The 26,286-nt window shown below is 32.6% G+C and overlaps 1 protein-coding gene across 1 annotated transcript in view; it reads left to right on the top strand.

Moving 5' to 3' along the window:
* Positions 1 to 24,303, top strand: part of LOC140445423 (excitatory amino acid transporter 3-like) — a 251,423-nt gene extending 227,120 nt beyond the window's left edge. Inside the window, exons 8-9 of the mRNA XM_072537436.1 lie at positions 328 to 462; positions 12,342 to 24,303. Of these exons, the coding sequence (XP_072393537.1) occupies positions 328 to 462; positions 12,342 to 12,507 (301 nt within the window). The 3' untranslated portion in view covers positions 12,508 to 24,303. The remainder of the gene's footprint in view (positions 1 to 327; positions 463 to 12,341) is intronic.
* Positions 24,304 to 26,286: the final 1,983 nt, after the last annotated feature.

Genomic DNA, 26,286 nt, shown 5'->3' with positions numbered 1-26,286 from the left:
TAATCGAGAAAAGAGAAAAATTGATAAAGTGATCTTTATAATATACTGTTACTATCGGAACGAGTAGGTAGATAAATTTTCAACATCCTTAAGAATTAAAATACAATTTTATCGTTGTTTACACACCCTGCATCGCTTATATTTTAGTATAACTAAAAAAATATTTTTACAAAAAACGATAAAAAGTAAAAAGTCGCTGCTAGTTCAAGTATAAAGCTCTAAATAATATCAAAAAAGTTATTGTATCACTTTAACATTCATGTTTTAGAAAATATCTTATTTAAATAGTTTAAATAAATTATAAAAACAAATTGGGTATCTTTACAGTGTAACAGCAACAGCGGCGAGTATAGGAGCTGCGGGCATTCCACAGGCTGGCCTCGTTACTATGGTTATGGTACTAGACACGGTGGGACTCCCTTCAGAGGAAGTTATTAACATCATTGCAGTAGATTGGCTTCTGTGAGTATCAATTTAATAATTGGATATAGTGTCTCTCATCCTACGGTAAAATATACTTATCTATCGGATATGATTTAAAAAGAGCGAATTTGGCTACACGAAACGATTTTGGTGCACATGACCTCAGTTTTCTTTCGTTTATTGAATAATTGTCTTTTGATTCTAATACCATACTGTTATAATTACTGTGTATTAACGACGTCCAACTTAAAATTTGTTCTTTTGAAACGGTTTTATGAGTTGTTCCAACAGCTTATTTTTTCCTTTTTATAGATCCGTAGATATGAGCATTAGTCACGATTGCGAAAAGCATAGGCGTGGCTACAGCGGGTTCCGCGGGTGCAGTCAGGGCCGCCCAGAGCCAGGCCGGGCTCCGGGGATGAGACCCGGCCGCCCCCTCCCCCCAACCCAGTTGAACGAAAATTCCCAAAAATCTGATAACTCATAAACTGGGATATGTAATTGAACACTCATGCTATTGACACAGGAAGGAAGAAAATTAAAACAGTTTTAACAATTAAACTTTGTTTTTAATTATTTACAATAGAACTGTTAGTTACAACATAACTTTTCTTGCTTTCATATCCGCAAAGCTTTGGATCACGTGGTCGAAATCAAGAGTTTTTGCAAGTTTCGACTCTATGCTTAACAGTCCCAAATCAGATAATCGTTGTTGACCCATAGTGAACCTTAAACAATTCTTAATTCGGCTCAAAACACTAAATGATCTCTCGGCCTGAGCAACGGATACTGGTAGGCAACAGAATATGCGAAGAGCAATGCACACATTGGGGAAAAGATTTGTCACATTAAGGGACACGAGCTTGTTCAAAAGTTTTGCTGGTTTCAGCGACGTATCTGAGATGTTTGATTTACTAACAGTTTTCAAGTAAATCATTTCATCAACTAGATCCCTGCTTACATCTGAATTGTACTCTTCGGCGAATCTTATACAACTTTCTGAGAACGTATTCTCGTCCATTTCGTTATACTTCCATAAAAATGAAGATTTCATTTCGATTTCTCTCAGTGCTGTGAACCTCGTTTTCAGGTTGGCCACCAAAACATCAATTATTGTGTAAAAAACTTCTGTTTTGAAGCGTTCTTCTGGGGATAAATTTAACATTACATCTTCTGTTTCATCGTGAAAGGTCTTCCTCTTTCTCGCACGGGAAGTGGAGAGTTCCGGTTCGATACCATAAGCATTTGCAACATGTTTGCATTCAGACAATATCTTGTCCCAGTTATTTCTTAAGGCACTTAAATCATCAATTAGGCTCTCTATATTACTACTCTCAACATCCAAAGTAGCGTCTATAGTTTGAAGTAGTTGACTTCTGTAGTTGATGGGTACCAACACTTTCACCCAAATTGACGCCATGACGATGCACTTGAAGGTGTTAATATATTCTAAAACCCCATTGATTGTGGCTCTCGTTTCAACAGTTACGTTAAGATTCAACAATGATGAAACTGCCTCAATGATTTTGCCTATGTGTGCCGCTATTGGTTTCACACATTCTACTCTAGCACTCTACCTCGTATCAGACAATGAGTGCAGTGAAGATCCTACTATCTCTTTCAGAAGCTCCCATCTTTTCGGGCTGCAACTGAATAAATTGTACAGATTCTGAACAACACCAAAGAAAGTCTGTGCTTCAGTACAACTCTCAGCAGCGCATACTCCACATAAGCTCAAACTGTGACATCCACATGGTGAGTACACAGCCAGAGGGTTTGATTTTAAAATCTGAGCCTGAACACCCTTATACTTGCCACTCATATTACTGCCGTTATCGAATCCCTGTCCTCTACAGTCATCTAAGGATATGTCATATTTTTTAAGAACTTCTTTGATTAGATTTGCGATGTCTTCTCCAGTTTTTTCATTGCAGTCGGAAAACTCCAAAAATCGTTCATGGATTTCATATTCTTTTACGTCTTCTTTGAAAATAATGGACGATCAGGGGCTTCCACGCGCAATGTATTCCCGATATATTTTTGTTAATTGTAACTTATGCAAAGAAATAATTTCTTGCATATTGCCTTTTCCAAATGCATAATATTCCTTATAATAATTTCATAATTTCATAATTTCATAAAACCGCAAGCAAATTCAATCTGTTGTAAAATATTTTAATAAAAGGAATTTTTTTAAATTTGCTAACGGCCGGGCCCGGGCCCCCCTGGGATTTTGCCCCCCCTGCCCCCCCCCTCTGGTCGGGCCTGGGTGCAGTGGTACCCACATTAACTTTCGAAGAGTAATATTAAATGAACGAGATATTAAACTAAAAAATAAAACTTTTGTAATAAATAAGTTAAAAATTATAAATAAGTCAGATATATATGTATATCTAATACGGACCACCGTTGGTATTTTAGAATTGAACGCTGGATGTAAAATTTTGCTCGAAAAAAATATTAAAGGCCGTAGATTAAGAAGTTTTGATAAACGCCTAACAGTTAAAAAAAGCTCTATGCATTTACCAGAGGACTTAATATTTTTTTGTTCTTTAAGGTGAATAATATTTATGTATATTAAAAACAAACTAATCAAAAGTAATTATACTATATAAAGGGTTCCATTCGTTTTTGTTTCAGCTGTTTAATCGTTTTTTTTTTATAAATAATTTTTTAATAAATTTTATTGTCTGATACTACAATTAACTTACTATACCTAATACGGCCATCTCGAATATTTAAAATTTTAAAGTGTTTTATGTTCAGATATCTCCATTGGATAGGGAACATCCTTCAAACCTTAATACTGTGTCCGATGACCCTTGCTTAGAATTACCAAAAGAAAGATTAGAAAAATCTTCTAGAATAGTAAGAGGTCCTTACCAACCACAACTAGAACAGTCTCCAGCCAAAATGACAGGCAAATGGAAAAACATTAGAAGTTGGTAGTTTTTACCCCCTTGACATTCCAACTTCAAATGGTTGGAATATAGTCCAACAAAAGATGCAGCTTTCTGTTTTTTGTGCAGATGTTTTGGCATGAACGACAATACTTATCCTAGATTGATAGAGATCACGTTTATTTTTCACGTTTTCCTCATGGAATAAAGCTACAGAACGATATAAAATGCATCAAAAGACAAGTTGCCATAAATTTAAAACAGAAACTTTAAGTTATAACGTGAATAAGTCCGTAGATCTTTAAATCCAAAAGAGAAAAGAGGCTGAACTGAAATTTAGATTATATGAAGAAACTAATTGATATAATTATAATTCTAGTCAAAGGTAAAAAATCTCTTCATGGTCATGATGAAATGGACAAAAACAATGAAAAGGAAAAGCATTCGAAATTGTACAATTTCTTAATCCTTAAGTACTACCTTAGATTTAAGGCATTTTTGGAATCCGCCCCAAACAACTGCACTTATCTTAGCACTTACATTCAAAACGATATTTTACGATCTCCCAAAAATGTAATGGATATTCAGAAGGAAATGAAAGAGCAGCTCTTTCTGTGATTGCAGATGAGACTTCTGGTGTCTTGCGCCACGAGCAGATTGCTATTGTTTTTAGATATATCCCCAAAGCACAGAACAATAAACAATCAGAATGCCCACTCTGCTTGAAAAAATAAGTACGCGCATCTCGTTCGCGCAGACGGAATCAGCCATGTTTTAAACGGAACCAGTGCTGTTCAGTGAAATTTTATCTGTTGTGCATAGAAAAATTAACCTGGTTTAATTTATTTACGGCAACAATAGACATAATATGCACTATTTTAATTACTATTTAAGTGGGAATAAGCCACAATTAAAAGTTAAATTACGTTTATTGACGTTTCAATTTCAACTTCGGAAATCGTTCTCTATTTTCGAAGTGGAAATTGAAACGTCGATAAATGTAATTTAACCTTTAATTGTGGCTTATTCCCATTTAAATAGTAATTACTTTAAAATGCCACAAGAAAATAGCTTCAGAATAATGCACTATTTTATTCGTACTTTTAGTTGAAGGATAGATTAAATTATTTCAAATGTACTAAATTATTAATCTCTAAACATTTAAATTACAGTTCTGTCGTAGCTTGTCACAAATTTCCCAATTCGAGTCTATGTTTCCGTCTAAAACATGGCGTTCGCGTGCTGACAAACTTCTAAGACGGCATCTGAGAGTGGGTATTATGATTGTTATTTATTCTGTGCCCAAAGGTAGTACGTTTCCAGCTGAATGGCTAGTAACATTAAAACGTTTAAATTTAACTGAAGCAGAAACCATTTTGAAATAATAAATTCTAATAAAATCATAATATTTCAAAAGAAGTTGAATTTTATGTATTTTTGTGTATTTTTGAGAATTTTAATTTTAAGTGGTTACGTTTCATTACCAAGACGAAGAATGTATTGGGAAACTCCAATAATACACATAATATTTTAGTAATGAAATCTATGAGACGCAATAGATTTGAAGAAATATTTATATTTTTCACGCTACAGACAACAACCACCTTGCCGAAAATCATAATATGGTCAAGATTACACCTTTCATCGAAAAATTAATGACAAAGTTTTTAACGTTTGCACCAATTGAAAATCAAATTTCTATCGACGAATCTATACCTTACTTTGGTCGTAATGGGTACAAACAATTTATTTGCGGCAAACCAATAAGATTTGGCTATAAAGCATGGGTAATGGCTTTATCAAATGGATAGAATTTCAAGATAGGATGTTAAAGCTGTATGCTTTGACAGAGCTTCAGCGATGTCAGGAAACTTTACTGGTGTATAGAAAAGATGTAAAGAGAAACATATTAAAATTTTGTAGATTTCTTGCTATCCTCATTGCCTTACTTTAGCATTGGTAGCCGCTTGAGCGAATTATATTGAAAGTCTTTCGATTTTCGAAAGATTTTCGATTTTTTTTTTGATGAAACATAATTGGTTTATTCTTATATTGAAGACAGTCCAAAAAGGCAAGCTGTTTTCGAAGAGATTGTAAAGATCGTAAATAATAAGTTAAAAACTTTGAAATCTTTATTCGAAACACGTTGGGCTTGTCGTGCTGAAGCAGTTGCCCTGATCAAAAATCAGCTTGAAGCAATTATAGAAGCCATTGAAGAGATAGTTGATGACGCAACTGATGCAAAAGCTAAAGCTAACGGTAAAATTAGCAAATTACTTCACTCGCCAGACATAGATATTTATTAAGCTATAGAAGAAGTTTCAAACTTAGCGCTTGCTTTGGAAAAATTAAAGAAAGAACCATCTATATTTGACAATATTTATTCCAAAGTAAAAGACACTTGTGATAAGCTTCAAATTGACATTCCTACACCGAGAAAACGTAAACGTAAAGTTTCTACTATAAGAATATATATAGATTAGATAATAATGCTGGCAATGTATAGTCAACGGCAAAAAAAAAGAAGTGAAATTGTTTGTATTTTATTCGCTTTTAGGCCGAATGATTTAGTCATTAAACGATAAATTTGCCCAAGAATAAAAAAATATTTATTTAGTAGGCAAAATCACATCATTAAATATAGATGAGCTAGGAAATCAAGATTTAAAATACACCTTAGAACATTTCGTTTTGAATTCTTCGGAATTAGAAGCTCAACTAAGATTTTTAAAAACAAGAAAAGTCAAAATTTCTCACCTTAAAAGGCTCTCGACTGGCTCAATTGGATGTCTTAGCATAATAGTAAATCGATGTTTCCAGTGTTTAACTAACTAATGGTAAAATTTGTCACAAGTCCTGTAACAACTGGTACTTGTGAGATAATTATTTCTAAGCCGAGCATAATAAAATCGATATTTCGATCGACAATGCTACAAGACTATTTGAAATATCTAATGGTGCCTTTTGTTGAACAAGAACTTGCTCTAAATATACACTTGAGTGCAAAACAATCGACTCAAAAGTGATATTTGAGGTTACACCTTCTGTTTTAATGTAAGAAGTATGAACATAAAAATATGTCATGTGCAAACAATAACTTTATTATTGAACTTACAAAAACTGCTATTGCATTATTTCGAAGACGCATTATAAAAACAATATGCAATACGAACAGAGTTTCCTAAATATTAATCATTGGAACTAACGCAAGAAAGACGTTATGAACAGAGAAATCATCAATTACAAAATGAATTTCTTTATTTTTCAGTATTTGATATTATCACCCCTACTCCTAATTACACTTTCCAATCGATTTTGCATGGATCGGATGACTTTTATAATAAATTCTTAAGGCATTGCTTCCCATTCATCATTAAACTCAGATCTCGATTCCATTATGCCCCTTGGTGCATGATTCATGTCCTGGACCCTTCGTTTAAGCTCATCCCAAACATGTTCTATTGGATTTATGTCCACGCTCAACGCCGACCAATTTATTGTAGGTATACTGATCTCAGTCAGATAGGTGATGGTGACTCGTGTGGTATGGCATCGTGCCTTATCGTGCATTAAAATAATGGCATCACCAATAAATCCCACGTATGGAACCACATGTTCCTCCAAAATGTCTGTGATATAACGATCCGCCGTTAAAACTCCTCAACATCCTCCACCAGGCACGAAAACCAACTCGGTTTTTTCATCCATGGAAATGCCTGCCCAAAACATACGAGAACCGTCTCCATATGACGCAATTTCTGTTATACAACATTGAGCAAATCGGTCTGCTGGCCTTCTATAGACTTGATGCCTCTTGTCGTTGCCATGTAGGTATATCCTACTTTCGTCGGAGAATAATACCTGACTCCATTGATAGTCGCCCCAATCCAGATGTTCTCGAGCAAATTCTAATCGTCTTTTCTTCTGGACTGCAGTTAGCTTTTGACCCGTAGCTGCCCTTTTTGGTGTCAGGTTGACTGCCTTTAGTCTCCCTCTGACTGTCCAAACACTCGTAACTACACCTCGGACCTCGCTAAGCTCCTCTTTGAGACTAGCACCAATTAAATGTCGATTTCTCAGTGATTTCGATACAAGAAATCGATCATCTCTCTCCGTTGTTATTCGTTTACGGCCTCCTCCTTACTGGCGGACATAATCAGCAGTATCTTGGTACCGACGATACACTCGGGACACAGCAGATTGGCTTAAATTTAGTCGATTTGCCACGGCCCTCTGACTCAGGCCTTCTCACAATAATGCTACTGCTTGAACTGCTTTGACGGATGTGGTATCCATTTGTAATGCAGTTGCAAACTTAGTGACTGATGTATTAGTGGGTTTGCTATGAAAATTGATACGTACGATGTTACGTATTAAGCATTAACTAACGCGTTAAGTCGGTGCGTGTCGATTTAAATGAGTCAAATTCTGACCTCCTCTCTACGTGTTGCATTATTTACTTGTAATAAGTCATCGGATTCACCAAAAAACAAAACTTACCCCATATTTTCTTATGATTACGCAATAATTTAAGATAAAAACAAACGTAACTCGTGTCAAATATTTACTGTTTGCTAACAAACATATTATGAATTTAAATAATTATTTCAAATAATTGTAAACTGTTTTTTATAATATATGAAAATATCATTGTTGAAAATTAAAAAAATATATGGGGAGCGATTTTAAGCATTGGAACCCACGCTAAAAAAACCTGGCCACCCCTATGACGAAAATTAAATAAAATTAAAAGTCAATTAAATTAAACCAAAATGTTTTTTTATGTTTATAACATAGTTGTTGCCTTCAGAGACGATAGACGTTATATATCTTTCTATTACTTAAATATAAGACCTCTACTCCAATAAGACTCGAACTAAGATCTCCTCGAACACCAAGCAAAAATCTCTTCTAGTTAACTACTGAAACTTTTATGCGAACGGTTTACTCTATATATTTTTTAACTTCATGAAAAAAATTTCACCAAATCGCTTCAAAATTAAGTATTTTTAGTATAAATCATCAAAATAAACACGTTTGTCTCGTGGTAATTTTCTAACAAATGATTCCTTTTCGGGTTATTTGCAACTTTTTATTGAAAAAATACCTTAAGGCTTTATAATCGTAAGAATATTTTGAAAAGGATAAATAGTTTCTCTCTTGCTGAAAAAATGGATCCAAATATTTCGCATACAGTCTACCGCTAAGCATGTACAGCGCGGTTGCGGCGCTACAGGCGCTGGAATCTTTTTAACTTTTTTAATAATGTAATTACATTATATGAACGACATTGCCGTTCGTATAATTTACTCCATGGTAGTGCCATTGTCCGGTTGGGTCGACGCTAACGCGGCGCTGCTAACGCGACGTTACACATACCGTGCCAAACTGTCTTATCTGATTGTTTTATCGGTTTATTTATTGTCAATAAAACATTTATTCTTCCCAACAATAATCAGTTTTTTCAAAAGAAATAAATCGCTGTTGCGAGTGAATAGGGGGAAAAGTCATAAAACGAGAAAAACACTATTTAAAATTTTACAAAAAAATGATTTTTTTTACAATTGTTTAGAATGATCATCTACTTGAATTTTTTTTTCTGCAAGGATTTGAGAACAAAATATGCTTAAAGATAATTTGTTTGACTTACACCGTTATTCACAAATAAGCATATGACTTGCCCCCTTTGTAATTGAACATAATAATGAAAACACAGATGATAATCGAAAATTTTATTACGTTAATATAAACTTACTTAAGTGCAACCTATATTTAAGTACTAAAAACATTAAACTTTAAATACCTATGCGTACAAATCTAGCTAAAAGATACTTTAAACTTTTAATCATCGTCAGAAGTTGATGAATCCGGGAGCACAAGTCTTTATCTGCGGGTAGATTTTTGTAAAAGTCCCACAGTGATTCCGATATGTACGGCAGTAAGTCCATCAGGTGCTTTTCCTTTTCTATCGTTGTAGGTACAGGCTTGTTATATGCCTCCTTGGGTAATAAATTTGTAGCCGCTCTTCCCCTCTTTTCTAAATCTACTTTCTAATTTCTTCTTTTTTATTAAACTATGATCCGTATCGCACTCCATATGTGTATGGCCTGGTATTAAAAACTTCTTCTTCTTCTTCCTACTTTATAAATAGGCTTAATGCCTGTTTTACTTCGGTTTTTAGCCTCAATTGACGTTGTCTGACCATCTTTTCCTCGGTCGTCCCAATGATCTTCTTCCATTTAGCGATTTGTCTCTTGCTATTCGTTCTATTCTATTTTCTGTCATTCTTTCGATGTGTTGATTCCATTCCACTTTTCTTCTTTTGGTCCACGCGTTTATTTCCTCTATACCACATCTCGCTCGTATTTCCTCACTATTTACTCTGTCTCTTAGAGTTTGGTTTATTATTTTTCGTAAGACTTTCATTTCTGTTGTTTCCAGTAGTCTTTGTGTTTTCGCTGTATCTGCTCTTGTTTCCGCTGTGTACGTCATTATCGGTCTTATTGTTGATTTATATATCCTGGTTTTCGTTTCCGTTGTGAGGTATTTGTTTCTCCAGATTGTGTTGTTGAGACATCCTGCTGCTCTGTTTGCCATGTTCACTTGTTTTTGTATTTCTTCTTCCACTTTTCCGTAGCTTGACAGTTTTATTCCCAAGTATTCAGTTTCCATCACTTGTTCTATTATTTTGTTATTTACGACCAGTTTACATCGTCTCGGTTCCGCTGATATCACGCTGGTATCTTCGAATTCTTTAATTAATCTTTGTAGGTCATCTTCATTTTCGGCTGTCAAATACCTTCTTCCGATTTTCATGATATCCTTCTTCTTCTTTTTATGTAGACATGACTTTGTCTGTTTTTCAATGTGCCCCCAGTAAGATGTCGTTCCATCGTTCTCATGGTCTTCCTACTGATGGTCTTCCTATTGGGAAACCGTCTCTTACCGTCTTTACTACTCTATTTGATGTCATTCGGCTTATATGATCGTTCCATTCTACTCTTCTATTTTGTACCCAGTCCTTGATGTTCTCCACGTTGCATCTTCGTCGTATATCTGTACTTCTAGCTCTGTCCCATAGTGTTTTCCTGTCAATTTTTTGAGTGTTTTCATCTCTGCTGTTTCTAACATCCTTTTTATTCTCCTGTGTCAGGTCGTGTTTCTGCTGCGTATGTCATTATTGGTATGATGACTGATTTGTAAATTCTGCCTTTCATTTATTTCCCGATATTTTTATTTCTCCGTGATATCGCGGTTGGTCTAACGTCATTACGTCTGATATTTGAGAACATTTTTTCGCTGCTGTAACTTCTATAAATTTCTTACTAATATTATAAATTTTCATAAAACAGTCCTTGCAAACAACAGAACGACCGCCATGAACAGGAAAATGATAAATGATGGTACCTATGCTGTCGGTATCGTTGTTTGTTTGGGTCAGACCACCTAATTCGCATGGAACTCTTCTCTTTAACATCCATGAGAGCAGCTATATATTTGAACCTACGATTTCCCAGAATTTTTTGAAAAGTTGCAAGCGAACTTCGACCTTTATTTTTTCCTTCCACTTATTTTAGCATAATTTCAGCTCTTGCATAGTTTTTTCTTTAATCTCTTTTCCAGTTCTTGTAACATACGGCTTACCAAAATTTCATTTTTCTCGTCTTTCCTGTCTCATTTTCCTCGTTGCTTTATTCGTGCATTTTTGAATTTTCTCACAGACTTTTCCATCTAAGTTATATTGGTCTACTGAGGTATTATTTATATATTCTTCTGAATTGGTTCTTCTCTTTTTTCTTTCTACCATATCGCTCTCCGTGGCAAAGCTATCATATTTTTCATATTGCTCAGGGACAAAAATTTGGATCTCCAATACTATCATCTGATGAGAAATCTAATAGATCCTGAATTTCATCTGGAAGTGATGCAGCATCGCTACTGGCGTAGGACATCTCAGACTCTTCTCTAGGATTGTGCCCTACAATGCAACAAAAATAAAATTGTTATTAGCAAGCAACAAAAAAAACGACACTGAATGCACATTTTGTTTTTGTTCGTATTTCTTCCATAGTTTATACTACTTTTACCTACTCTTAATATAATTATTTATTATTTACCAGAAGGAAACTTTCTCTGCATTTGTGTAATTCCTTCCAAGTGATTATCAACATTTGAAAATCTTTTATTGCAATTTTCTAATACAGTTTCCTTATCTGAAGAATACATACGAGTATTCTCTGGTGCATCTGTAAAAGATTATCACCTCTATTTTATTTATTCCACGTACAATACATACGGAAACAACTGGAGAATTGTATATTACGGTAAAATATTGTAAAGCTACTTATAGAAAATATATTATGTTTTTACTTACCATCGGCATTATTCAGATATTTAAGCATATTCAAAATGTGTTTTCTTTTAGACATTTTGAAATTTTCACTTATTATATTGTTATTACTAAATTTAAACAAACATTTTCATTTTGCAGTAATAATCACAACTATGACACGTGTTGCATACTAATTTATAGGTTATGCGTGTTAAGTTGGTTGCTCGTTACATTAAAATCTAACCGTGAATAAGACGACAAGTCAAGTTGTCTCGTTATTCACTAAGAGAAATACAGATATAGGCAGTGCCAAAAGAAATATGTTAACATATCCCTTTTTACACTTAATTTTATGTACTATTTTGTAAGTGCCACTTTTGGAACAATCAACTTAACCTACAAATTCAGCTAAATTAACTTGTCCCCCTTTTACCCACAATTAAAACATACTTATTTTAACCTATATTTGAGTTAATCCCGTTTTCATCGAAAATTGACTTGTCCCCTTTTTCACGGCCAACAGCGAAATATTGGTTTGAAATATGGTGATTCCATATAAGTTTGGTTGTGTATATTCTGATAATATATCATTTATTTAATAATATTTTTGCAAACTAATGTGTAACAATATTACTTCTATTTTTTTTTATTTATTTATGTACTACAGATATTTTTCGTTTTTACAGAGACAGATTTAGGACAACTATCAACGTAATGTGTGACTGTTTGGGTGCACAATTGGTAGACTACTTAAGCGTGGGCGAACTCGGAGCTTTAGCAGAATCTGATAAAGTAAACGCTCAACCTCAAGAACTGATTGAAATATCAAAAGTAGATAGCAACGTGAGTTAAGAAGTTTTAGGGAAATTTTAGTGTTTTGTGTTACATGTCGACGTGTGTCAGGGTTAAGTTATGTCTCTTGACTGATGTAAATGAAAACAGGTAGCACGCTAAGCATACACAGAAAAAATAATTTACAAAAATATTTATTGATATTAAAAGATAATATTCCACACGTTACTTATTACAAGTTTATTAGTTTAAATTATAAAGTATTAGTTGCTTATAAAGGATATGAACATGAAACAAACATTGGTTTTAATGTCGACTGTGTTTTTAGCCTAATATGATTCGTTAAATATTAGCTTTCTTAAAGAACAATGCACAGTTCTTCTGTCTTGATTTTAGGAAAATTGACTATTTTTTCTTCCTTTGATAGGCGACATATCTCGAACGATCCTCGCCATTCTTTCTTCTTCCATTATTTTAATGTTTTCATTCAACTGTCTTTTCCGCATCGATATAATATACTAAGGATGGAACATGTTGATATTTTTACATGTAGCTGATCACCGACGGAAGTGACATCACATGTTTTTATGTTATAAAAAATACTAATTTTTTAATTTTACAATGTTATACTTCATTAATTGAAATTATTTTCGTACACCACTGATATTCCGGAAACAGTGGTCACCCTTGTTATCGACTACTTTCGACGCAAATATTTATTCATAGGTTCCATCCTGATATAATATTATATCGATACTTTATGGCGGATCTCATTCCTAACTGGTATTGACTGATTAAAAGGTTCTTATAATTTGATTTGTATGTACTCATATTTTTTTTAAAATAACGTAATACATTTACTTCACTTTTACTCCAGTCGTCAGAGACGAAACTCATACACTGAACCTCATACAAAATCATACAAAAAAAGCTGAATTTTGCTGAGAATGTCAATTTTGGGAGCCCAAAAAAATGCAAAAAAGATTAATATTTCTACCTGCAGGCTTTCCCCTAAAAACCCACTGGCGACTGGTGACCTGACAAAATCGATTTACCGTGAATGTGTACGCCGTAGAAAAAATGTTTTAAATAAAAAATGTAGCTGAGATAATTTTGAACACAAACACTTTTTGTGTATAATGAACCATTCTCTCGGAAACAACGGTTAAAGCGAACGGTGGTTTTGAATGTCAGTTACATGCGCGAAATCAATTTTAAATAAAATTTCTATCCACTCAACGGTAAAAATTCGACGCCTTTTGATTAGAGTGACATATCGACAAAAATCAAAAAGCGTTTTATATGGAAAGAGTGCAGCTTTCGCACGCAATTTTTGTATTTTGCCGCAAATAAGGTCAGTTTTTATAAAAGTGTTAAATAAATAAACGTTGCGCGATTTTTGCATTTTTTATGATTCTCTTATCAGAGCCTTATCTTTGAAACCTATGGCATTCAATTTCGGTTTTGAGTTTTGTCAACAAATGTGAGCCATTTGAAATATGCTCAGAAAACGCTGAATTTAAACATCGATAAAGCTTTTATATTACATTAAACTACAATATATTACATTAGACTACATTATATTATATTACTACATACAAGATAAACTTTTACATTACATTTTACGATCCAAAAGGTTTGTTTCTGCTTATTTTTAAAGACAACAATACGTTTTTCGAAACTACACAACTTCAGCTACAAATTCCACATAATACCGTCTACGTGAAGGCATTTTCCGTGCGTGCGATCGTTTTTAATGCGAAAGTTTAAAATCTGCGTTGTTTAGGCATATTTAAAATGCCTCTCATTTGTTGCCAAAACTAAAAATCAAAATTTCATGTTATATATTTTAAAGATTAGGCCCTAACAATGAATATTCTAGTACAACTGGTCAATGGAATTGATAAATTATATTGATCTCGTGAGAATAGTAAATATTAGCAAAAATCGCGCAACATTTATTTATTGATCAGATTTATAAAAACTGACTTTATTTGCGCAAAATACAAAAATTGCACTCTTCACTTTTAAAATGCATTTTGATTTTTGTCGATAGGATACTCTTGTGTCATTAAAACTTTTATTTAAAATTGATTTCGCGTGCGTAACTGAAATTCAACATCGCTGGTCGCTTCGTTCATTTTACGGTTCCAGGCGTTCCTTCCAAAAAGTCCTAAAAAACATTTTTGTTTAAAATTATAAAATTATCTCAGCTACATTTTTTATTTAAAATATTTTTTTCGACGACGTACAGAAAACCACATGAAGGAGTTTTTGTTCTTCAACATATTGATCAAAATAGAACAGTCGTATGGGTTCTACAGGTTTCCTTTTTGCCAGTGGTGTACTATTTTTACGGGAATATAGGTATCAAAAACAGAATCAAAAAGTTGGGATTATTGTAATAATACAGTTTTATTGGGAAAGCAGTTTTTGGCTTTTGGGAAACCAGTTTACGTCTGACCAGTATTTTTATGTATCCAGAAACACTCACTATGATTAGTATTATTCATATTCATAATATAACTAGTAAATATATACAAATAAACAACTTCAAAAATTGTTTATGAAAATATAAATATTATTTTAGCTATTTCACTTTTTTTGAGTGATATCTGTTTTCATGTTTCAAACTATAACTTCATTTGCTACATATATTTATTAAAAACTAAAAACTGTTAAAATCTGCTTTTTGGTGGACTAAATATATTAAATGTATATGGATGGTAAGTGTTAAAGTGTTCAATGTTTATCAATGTGTAGCTGTTCTATAATATACTTTATTGTTGATGCACCAAACACATAGTAATTTGGATATTTTATATATTCAAAATTAATAGGAGTACAAAATTATTTGAAAAAGGTATTGAAGATGCAAGGGGACTAAGCTTTGATTAAAAGGCTTCTAATGGATGGTTTGGAATTTTGTAAGCGGCACAATATTTGCTATAAATCTATATGATTTATCAGTGGTTTCGGACTGGAAGAAAAAGGGCTCACTTTTATAAAAAGAAACTTTCCTCGAGACATTTTTAGTGCAGATGAGACTGAATAATGTTTTAAAGTTTTACCCAATAAAACTTAGACCTCGAGAGGAAAAAGGTGTTATATTATAAATAATTTTAATTTTATCAATGATGTATTTAGAACAAGTTATTGTAAATTGAAGTGTAAGTGACATATTCCTATGTTTTTCAATAAAAATTGTTCTAACAATATCGTTCAAAATTTCATTTGTTAAAATTATTATTAATATATATGATTAATTTAACGTTAAATTTATTAACAAAAGTCACTTTCGTAATGTACGAGTACCCCGTCTGAACGAATTGGAGCTCCACATTTTAAAGATTTTTTAAATGACTCTGTTCAAAGGCAATCGTTTGAAACTTGGTACAATAAAACTTCGGTCCTTGATATTTCAAATGCCGCTAATTCGATTTCTTGATTGTTATTGTGATGGGTAGTTTTTTAGACAGCCGACTCAGAAAACTCCGGTTTATTTAAATAAATAAATAACAAAATAAAATTATATTCTAGATAATATATACAAACTTTAAATGCCAATACTACGGCGTTGGTATCGACGCACAGTTCGATGACACCACTGTTTAATACCTGCAAAAAATTAAATATAATTATTGTCATAAAATTGAAACGACAATTACGGTGTGTTAATACACACTCGACGAAGAAAAGGAAGATGGATTATAGGTGGACGGATCGATCAATATTCAGTCCGGCAAGGAGCAGGAAGTGACTAATCAACACCTAGCCACGGAATAGGTGTGTCTCAGATCAAGACTCTAACACCGGTAACGAACTGCCACTAGATCAATACTCTAGCAGAAGCGGTTGGCCTTTAGTCAACACCCTAGAGACGGTGGAGTTATTCTCAAATCAACACTCGGATAGAACTCCATTCTCTCGTGCCGCGGCTCCTGTTTTATACAGTCGTTAGCCTTCCATCTTCTCTAGCGTGCATCGATGAAAGTGGAACTCGATTAAGCGAGTGCGTGTGTACAGTGCGTTGGCGGGACGGAGACGATCGTTAAACGCCGTCTACACTCTCGATCGAAGTTCTTCGGAAGAAATGTCGAAGTGAAGTTAATCGAGGCAAGGTGACTCTATACATACTCGTTGAATTGCCAAAAAAACTCAGTCTGTCGGTAGGCAGGCTTTATTGCACTAGCAATGATATCAAGTAAAGTGAAGTCGAGTAATGTAGTGTGACACTTCGTATTCGAACTTCGGGTTCTTAGATTTGATTTGGATGCGAACCGACACAGAACGGAAGTAGAACGCGGCGAAGGAAGTCGCAGGAAGTACCTGTCTACACTCTCGTACTCGCTGAACTCCGATTAACTTCGCGAGTAGTATAGTGGCCGCTTTACATTATAAACAAACAAGCTATGAATTTAAAAAAAGTGACTAATTTCGGTCCTAATTGTCGCAGGACAACTTTTCTTTTAATTTCTGAAAAAATGTTTACTAGCCTTTGCAATATGAATAAATAATTTTTTCCTGGGCAATAGTGAAAATTTTTTTTTCTTACTTATGTTATTGTAGAAACAAATGTTTTGAGATAAACAAATTAAATAATTTTCATGACTGAACTCACGGGAATAGCTTATTTCTTTGGACTATATTTTTACTTTTCGATTTGTAGTTTCTATAATATAATTTAAATATAAAGGTATTTTGTGATAAGTTAAAAGAAATTCCTCTGTTAAAATATGAAAAAATATATCTGTTTTGTGCGTCAACACTATTTCTATGGTATCTTAAAAACAATATGAATTTTTTTTAAAAATTTTATATTTAAATCTTTTAAGAATGTTTTGTTAAATTTTTAAAATTGTTATGTTTAAAATTAGTTATTTTAAATATGTTTAATCGCTTAACATGCACTAAAAAATAAGAATTACAGTAGAATCTCATTAATCCGGCCAATAATCCGGCATCCTCCGCTTACGCCTGTCTACCAGTCTCCTACAAAAGTTTAAAACAATTTAAAAGTTAGGTCACTAGTAAAGAATTTAGTGAATGATAAGACTGTATCCAGACGTACAGAAGTTTATAAAAAGATCCAAATGCCTGTAAATTATTTACGCATACTTGACAATGCTTCAGGACACCCACACTATAGTCAAGTGTGGAAATATCCAAACCATCTGCCTACCATCAAACTGCAGCTACCCCCGTCATTGTAGCCGATTGATCAAAATATTCCAATAGAAAAGTCCTTGTATAAAAAATTGCTCATCTATATTATTTATTAGGATGGTGACATACCGCGGAGCCTCAAAAAATCTCGCTCACGCATGAAGCTTTGTTTCACCTGACTTAATCCAATCATCATGGAAAAAAACAAGGACCTACAATAAATGCTGTATTATAATATGATCCTCAATTTAGTCTAACTATTGCCAATTGGTTTCAAAATTTATCATAAAGAGCATTCGAGACAAGTGAAGATTTAAATTCTTGGTTTGTAGGTGCTGAGAAATAGATTATATAGATAAATTATGACAGATATGAAGAACAAGAAAGTTTAGTAAAACATTTTGGAGCCACCAACTACTACAACTGTAAAAGTAAAACCAGATAAAGCATTTTTAATTATTACAATACCAGAATAACATTGTCTTCGAAACATTCGAAAAAATGTTTTTAAACAAGGACTGCAAGTGGCACAAAAACAAACCTCAATTTAAGGATTATTTCAAATATATGTAATTAGTTCAATGTGAAATATGTAACAGTTGTAATAATGCACAAATGTATTATTATTTTTTATGAATTTTTTATTCTATACAATCTACACAATCAAGTAATCCGAACAGTCCAATAATCCGGCAACCTCTGGTTTTTAATAGTGCCGTATTAGTGATATTCGTATATTGATATATATTATTATAATAATTATTAATATATTAACGTAAATATACCATTTTTCTTGACAAAAAGGTAAAATTATAATTTAAATCAATGTTGTACCAAATCATACAAATATATTTAAAAAAAAAATGAAAATATATAAATGGTAATGTCATTTTTATATTAATTTCATTCATCGTCACATTCATTTAAAAATAGTGAGTTTCCTTCTTTTCTCTTTCTCTTCTAATTGAAGTGGTAAAAATCAATTTAAATTAGTACAATTGCTTCAGGACTCTCTAATATTTGAAGGTTTCAGTTGATTTTATAGCCTTTTATAGTCCCATTTCAAATTGTAGGATTTTTGTTTTTTCTCCTGCAATTAATTACTCGGTTTTTTGTATACAATTTATTGTAATGCCCCACTGGGTGGGGCATTCTCCTCATACTCCTCTTCCAGTTTTCAGTGGTTTTGATTTTATACTATATATTTATACATTTTGATCTAACCATATAGTGGTCAGTTCCAGACTCCGGTTCTGCTAATGCTTTTACGTCAGGTTCTACGTGTTTCTTGGTTGATTATAACATAATATATTATTCATTGCATTATATAAGCAAATATCAAAAAGTAAAAAAATTTAAATATTTTTCGACGTTTTAGTCACATAGCCGACATTTTAAAGTACTTTGATACTTCAATATAATAAATTTAAAATAAAATAATTGCGATGGTTCCTGGTACTACAGCGATGAAGTAGAACCACGGCTCCTCAATATCATCTCTCTCCACCATCTTTCCATCTAAGTTTTAGACTCCTGGTATAATACTTCTACTTTCTCAATTGTAATATAAAGATCTAGACAATAGTTCTATTGTTACTTTTCTAGATTCGCTGCCCGTCTTAGTCTGCTTACTTTTATGAGAGATATCACCTCTTTCCGCACTAAGACTTGAAATATTTTTTATTTGTTCCACTCATCTGGCTTTTGGATAAGATTTAGTTGACTTTGATGAAATCTCAACTTTGCTGACTACTTTTTAGTAGTTCTGGTGTTGCTTAATTTGTTAGTTCTGGTCCAGTCATGTTCCAAGACAAGCCAGGGATGTATGATCACTCTCCGTAGAACTTTACCATGCCACGAGAAGATTGAGGAAAGGCGAGTACAGCCTGAGTTGGAATATCCTTAGCTTCCATTCGGTAGTGCTCACATCACAGAATTATTGACTACAACTAAGCATGAAGGGTCCATCTACCACTATAAAGTCTTAGGTCTTTCGGCACTTGCTTGCTATAACTTCGCTCCATTTGATTACTTCTGTTATTGAGTCCTCATTCGTCACAATGAAACACAATACATAAAACCTACTATCTCAAAGGCAGAATTCTCGACGTTAAAGGAATGACCATTAGTTTTGGTTCTGTTGTTGGTTGTTAATTTCATCACTTTTATTTATTTGCTATATATTTTCAGACTGATATTTTCTTGAGATATTAAAAAAAATTAAACATAAGCATTAAATTGGGAAAGAAACGTTGTAGGAAGAAAAATCATCACTCATTCACAGATCCACTGATGACTAGTTAATCTAATTAGTTAATAGATCACATAACACAAACAACATTTTAATCCAATTTGATTCTCGAATTTACCACACATAGGATCCAAAGGGTCAAAATGGGGGCGATGATTCAAACCAAGTGAGCTAATTTTCTTTTAAATTATATATAAAGGGTATAAAAACATTCAATTTTCAGTCATCTTTCATTTGAAGGCCGATTGAAAAAATGCTGGATCCGCCACTATTCCCATAAATATTACACTTATACTCAGCCATAGTTGTCCATTACTATATTTTATGTAGCTCGTGTCGAGCTCCTTGTAATCACTTGATAAACTACATTCATTTTACAAATTCCCAACTGTCAACAAACGCACGTGAAAGCCAAACAGGGGTCCTCAAACCCTATATTTTTTTATTTCAGCCACGCTTGAATGTAAGCTTTTCTAGAAACAGTAGTTGGAATTTTTTCCAATTTTCTGGAATAAAAAGACGCGTTGTCCAATACGATGATGAAGTTGTCTTCTAATCGGGGCAGTATATTTTTGAACCAATTTTCGAAAGATATCCGTCCATCTCTTCCTGGTAGTCCCCACTTTTTTTTCATTCAAACACCCACAGCCCTTCTGGAACAAACCCATCTTGACTGCCAATGTGACAGATTGTTAGTCTTTTTCCTTTTCCTGAAAATTGTATTATTTTAAAATTTACTTGAAGTGAAAAAGCACATAAACATTTACCTGCAGGATTTTTTAACCCCGTAGAAAGTCCATCTAAAAACGCTTGTTTATAAGACGTTACCGAATTGTCGACCCATACTTTAGATTTGGTGTGACCAGCGTTTAGTCAAGTCTCGTCTAAGTAGTAAATTTTGCGGTTTTCATTTATGTAGGACATTTTTATCAGAAATTCTCGTCTCCACAATACAATTTCGTCCCTGTCCATCAAAATGCTGTTTCGCTGACGACCTTGAAACTTAAAATTTATTTCTTTCAATAATTTAAAATAACGTAGTTCTTTTGAAGTTGTGCAAAACCGGATCTTCATTAACAACCCTCAGAACTTTGTCTATTGTGGGTATTTCATTTTGAAAAAAGAATTGATGGATTATTCTTCTTATTGCTTCTCTGTCAAATTCATCCAGCGAGTTAACAATACTTTTACGATGCTCAACTGATTTTGGTGTCGACAATTTTCCCGTAATTTCATATTCATGAACCACATTGCGTACACTACGGCTACACACGCCTACAATAGATAAAAAGTAAATAACAATATTTGTTAAATAAAGTGAAAATGCCCACTCTAAAATAAATAATGGAGAAACAGTATCAGTAGGTACCTGTTTTATCTGCTACTCTAATAGAAATCGCACTTTTCGACATTGTAGGCCCTTTGTCCCTTTACTGGTCTTTTTTAGGTGGAGTGAGGGTTAAATCAATATCAAGGAGTTCATCGGCTGTATCAGTGGTTGACATTTTTGTTATTCTATTTATCTTCTATAACTTAATGTACTTAGTTGATTGAGAGAATGTCAAAATAGCCTAGGGAAAAATAATATGTATTGTAATAAAACCAGCATCATCGAAAATATCAGTAAAGTTATGAAACTGCATTCTGTATACTTTTTCAAGTCCAGAAATATTCCATTCACTCACGATAAAACCTCCCCAAAGAACAGCTTCTATTGGCATGACATTTGATACACATAGCTAGCATGTTAAATAAAAAAGTTATATTGTACCGATGTGTGTTTTTGCCCTAGGGGTGAGTCAGTAGGGTGGTCAAAATAAATCAGGAATTGGATAAACTGACTAATTCTAAGTAACCTTTGTTCTATAGAGTTTTTTCACTGAGTCAATACTTTTCGAGTTATTTGCGAGTGAATATGTTCATTTTTAAACAACAAAAAACAAGGTTTTCAGACGGTTTTTGCAAATAACTCAAAAAGTATTTTATCGAAAAAATATTCTTAGTACAAATATAGCTTATAAAATGGCAAAAAAAAATGGTGTACGTATAAAGCTAGAAGCACATTTGTAGCTAATGAAAAGTAGGTTCTTATTCGTCAAATTCCAAATCGAATATTTCAACGTGAAATAATAAAAAAACAAGCACTTTCCCCGACAGCGAGTTTTCCCCGAAAAGTGCTTCATTTTTTTGATATTTCTCGTTGAAATTTGAACTAGTTTTCATTAGCTACAACTCTACTTTTACTGAGTCTACAGACTTCATTTAGGTATAAGTACATCATTTTTTTGAACTTTTTTATAAGCTATATTTTTGCTAAGAATATGTTTTTCGGTAAAATACTTACTTTTTGAGTTATTTGCGGAAAACCGTCTAAAAACGTGTTTTTTTTTTATTGAAAAATGATCATATTCACTCGCAAATAACTTGACTAAGAGTCTTGTACTCGAGAGGGGGTAAAAAGTACACATCGGCACAATATCACTTTTTTTCTTTGCCGTTAGCTATGTATATGCCAAATTTCATGTCAATCCAAGCGGTTCTTTAATATTTACAGCAAAAACCGTGAATAAATGGACTAAAAAGGAAATAAAACTTTTCGAAACATCCATAAAGTAAACTATTGGTTTCTCTTACCTTAAAGTGATTACCGCAAGCTATTTTTACTTTTGATTAACAAATACTTTGTTTTTGGATACTAAAAGTTCACGACACACTATAAAACTTAATACTAAACACTTAAATTAAACTCCAAAAAATAACACGACCAGTAAATAACTTAATAATAACTATAACATATAACACAATTTATTAACTTAAAAACCAACATGCTACAATTTGAATTTAAACAGACTGACAAGTTTGGACCTGTAAAATGAGAATCCGTCTGGCTTAAGGCAATAAATTATATTTAATAGCCTCTTGACGAATGAGAGGGCGAGTATCAACACGTGTGTTTGTTTACAGTTGGGAATTTGCTGAACGAATGTACTTTTTTTATCGAATAAAATAAACTTTGCAAAAGAGAGCTTTGCTCAGGTTTGCATAAATTTGCTAGAAATTAAATCCAAACGTCACTAGCGTTGGCGCGTTAAGAGCTTAAATTATATAGTATTCTTCTGTGAGAATACTACATTATTCCGTGTATGTTTAGTTGTTAATGTGTTCAACAAGATTATTGTAAATAATTTTCATATCTACTAGGTTTTTTAATGTATTAATCAGCTATCATTGCATTTGCTTAATGTGGAACTTACACACATCAAAACAGTTTTTATCTTCCCTTTTCACTTATATTTTCTTCAAATGACCATTACCAGCATGAGAAATTTGAAATAAATTTGACTTTTATTTTTGTTTTGTAACTATAGATGTACATTTATCAATATTTTTTATATAAAAGAGATACATTGAATTGAAAATGATTGCTAGTTTACGAAATACAGCGCTAATTTGTAGTGAGAATTATTCTTTTTTTTTATTTTATTGAGAGATACATTGAACAAAGATTGCTAGTTTACGAGACACAGCGCGAATTTGTAGTGAAAATTATTCTATGAAAAACCTTCTATGATATTGCTCTGTTGTCATGTTATTGTAAAATTACCGTAAAAAAATTAGATTTGCTGCAAATAATGTCTGATAAAATTTTTTATAAGGTTGCTAATTTACGAAATACAGCGCGAAAACCCTTTCCCCCTTTTTTAAGACGGCGTCCGGGGGACAACGGTGACGGCTCCATAAACTTAAACTTAAGCTTATACTCACCCTCCCAATACATCAAAAAAAATTGCGTCCTTTAACAAATGCACGCTAGAAAAAATGTAACTTCTCAATGGACTACTAGAGGTAAACGGATGATTATGACATGGGCTGTCTAGTATATTGTGGATGGGAAGTAGGGTCTTATCTGATTTTTTTTTAATATATATAACATCGATGTTTTTTTTGTTATATATTTTATCTGTTTTTTTTTTTTAATATATAACATTGATGTTTTTTTTCGTTATTTTTTGGACAGTGGCGTTTTGTGTTCCTTTATCTAGGAAAAAAGTGTTAAATCAAAAAAAATACCAGGATCCCTAATAAAAAGATTGCTTTAAATTTAGTTATATTTTAACTAGAATATGTTAAAATATGTAAAATTCCATTACAATTAAAAAAAGTTTCTCTTTTATATAAAAACAAAAAATGTTTTAGCGTTGTGTTAAAAAACATTTTTTTTTTTTTTTCATTTTGTATTAATCTATGGGCTATCATTTTTATTTTGCTACATACGTATTATTTATACATTTATTGTAAATATTTCGTTAGATATATAAACTATGAATAGACGTACATCTTTAACTTATATGTAACTGTTGTAAGGGTCAAACTATATTCTAGAGGGTAAACGTATATTAATTTAATTTTTTTTTAGATAAATAAATGTTTTTATTTCATGTCTTTTATTTTTATTCCATATTATATAGGTATATATATACAGTATACTCACTCTATAACAAACACGGTTATTACGAGGTTTCGCTTATAACGAGGTACATTAGATGTCCCGTGAAATTTCTATTGCACTATAACCGTCTATAGCGAGGTAAATTTGCTTATAACGAACAAAATAAGATTGAAAAACGTGTTTTTTACGTTTTGGCCCGGCCGTAGCTATAAATAAATACCCTTTTTAACTGCGGGCCGACCGCAATAAACTTCTTACAATTTATGATTCTTAGTCGGAAATGTAAAATTTATGATTCACAAGTGTCATTATAGAGGGTTGACCATTCACACCTAATAATATGGGTCCTCCTATGGGTAATAAGATGTGGAGAGTGTTTTAAAGGTTGTCAGAAACTTTATCCAAGGACAAAACGCAAATGAAGAAGCATAAAACTGTTTCACATCTTTAGAAAATATGATAGATAGAATACTGGACAATTTAAAGCAGTCAAAAATGACAAAATAACTTTATACGCTTTATACATATTTACAGAATACAGATTTTTTGTTTTAACGTATATCATTGACAGTAAAAGTAAACAACTCTTTTTTGTTTTAATGCATTTCATTGACAATAAAAGTAAACAAATTTGTTTTAAAAACGCCATTCAAACAATATTTATTAGCATCTTATATTGCTCCGAATGGCTTCACTATAGAAAGTTAATGTTTTAGAAAACTACATATTCATATATATGCACAGTATTATTGTTGTTGGATATAACGAGATCCGCTTATAACGAGGTAATTAGTCTGCCATTTCAGTTCTCGTTATAGAGGGAGTCTACTGTATATATATATATATATATATATATATATATATATATATATATATATATATATATATATATATATATATATATATATATCAATAATCAATTCTCTTATACACACTTTACACTACATGATTTGTCATATGATTTGGTCATAAAGTGAAATTTACATGTTTACACTGTGTGATTTTGTCATATGATTTTGTCATAAGCACTGTCATGCGGCTCGTCATAGCTTGTCACAGGAGAATAGGAGAATATTCTGCATGATAAAATCATATGATTTTCGGTAATAATACGGGTAACACCAACATATTTAAATATCGCGCCTTATTCTTATGTCAATTCAGCGACATTCCCTTACCAAGAGACAACATTCTTTATTATTTATTTATTTTTTGTTTGTTGCATTGATATTGAACCTATTATCTAATGTGTGCTATTGTATCGTATTTTTCTTTTATTATTTATTTAGTTCATTTTATTCTTAGTTTAGTGTTTTATAGTCTTCTTAGTCATACTTTTAGTTTAGTTTCTTTATAAATTATTTTTAATTTGGTATAATATCAACACTAAATTTGATATACCCTGTCCACGATTTCTTCGTAAGAGCCATCTGCAAGCCCAAAGGCGTCTGATCTTTTTCTTCTTACTGCTGTAATCTGTACGCAGTTGTTGCCGGCGTGTTATTATTAAAAGTCGGGAAGCCAATGCAATCAACGATTTATTTTCCATTATAATGGTTTAAAAATCTAATAGTTGATACCTATACTGTGTCTAATATCTCTATGACCATAAACAAAAAGAAAAATCAAGAAAACCTCACTCGTTGTCACTCATATCATAAGTCATAACTTATCATGCAGTGTAAACACGATTTTTTAAAACATCATAGAAACGAGGAATCATAACAAATCTCATATGATATTGTCATATGATAAAATCATGTAATGTAAAGTCTACTTTACTACAAATTCCCCACGAACAATGCGGTTTCGTCCCAGGTCCTAGGTAGAGAACAAGAGAACATATTCTTAATATTCCTCAAATTATCGAAAAATCACGAAAGTTTAACTTTCTTGACTATTCCAAGGCCTTGGATGTCGTAAAATAGGAGAAAATGTGGCATATACTTGGAGAAATGGTTACGCCAGAACA

This window comes from Diabrotica undecimpunctata, chromosome 7, assembly GCF_040954645.1.
Source record: "Diabrotica undecimpunctata isolate CICGRU chromosome 7, icDiaUnde3, whole genome shotgun sequence".
Lineage (NCBI taxonomy): Eukaryota > Metazoa > Arthropoda > Insecta > Coleoptera > Chrysomelidae > Diabrotica > Diabrotica undecimpunctata.
This window is presented reverse-complemented; position numbering and strand designations above follow the sequence as displayed.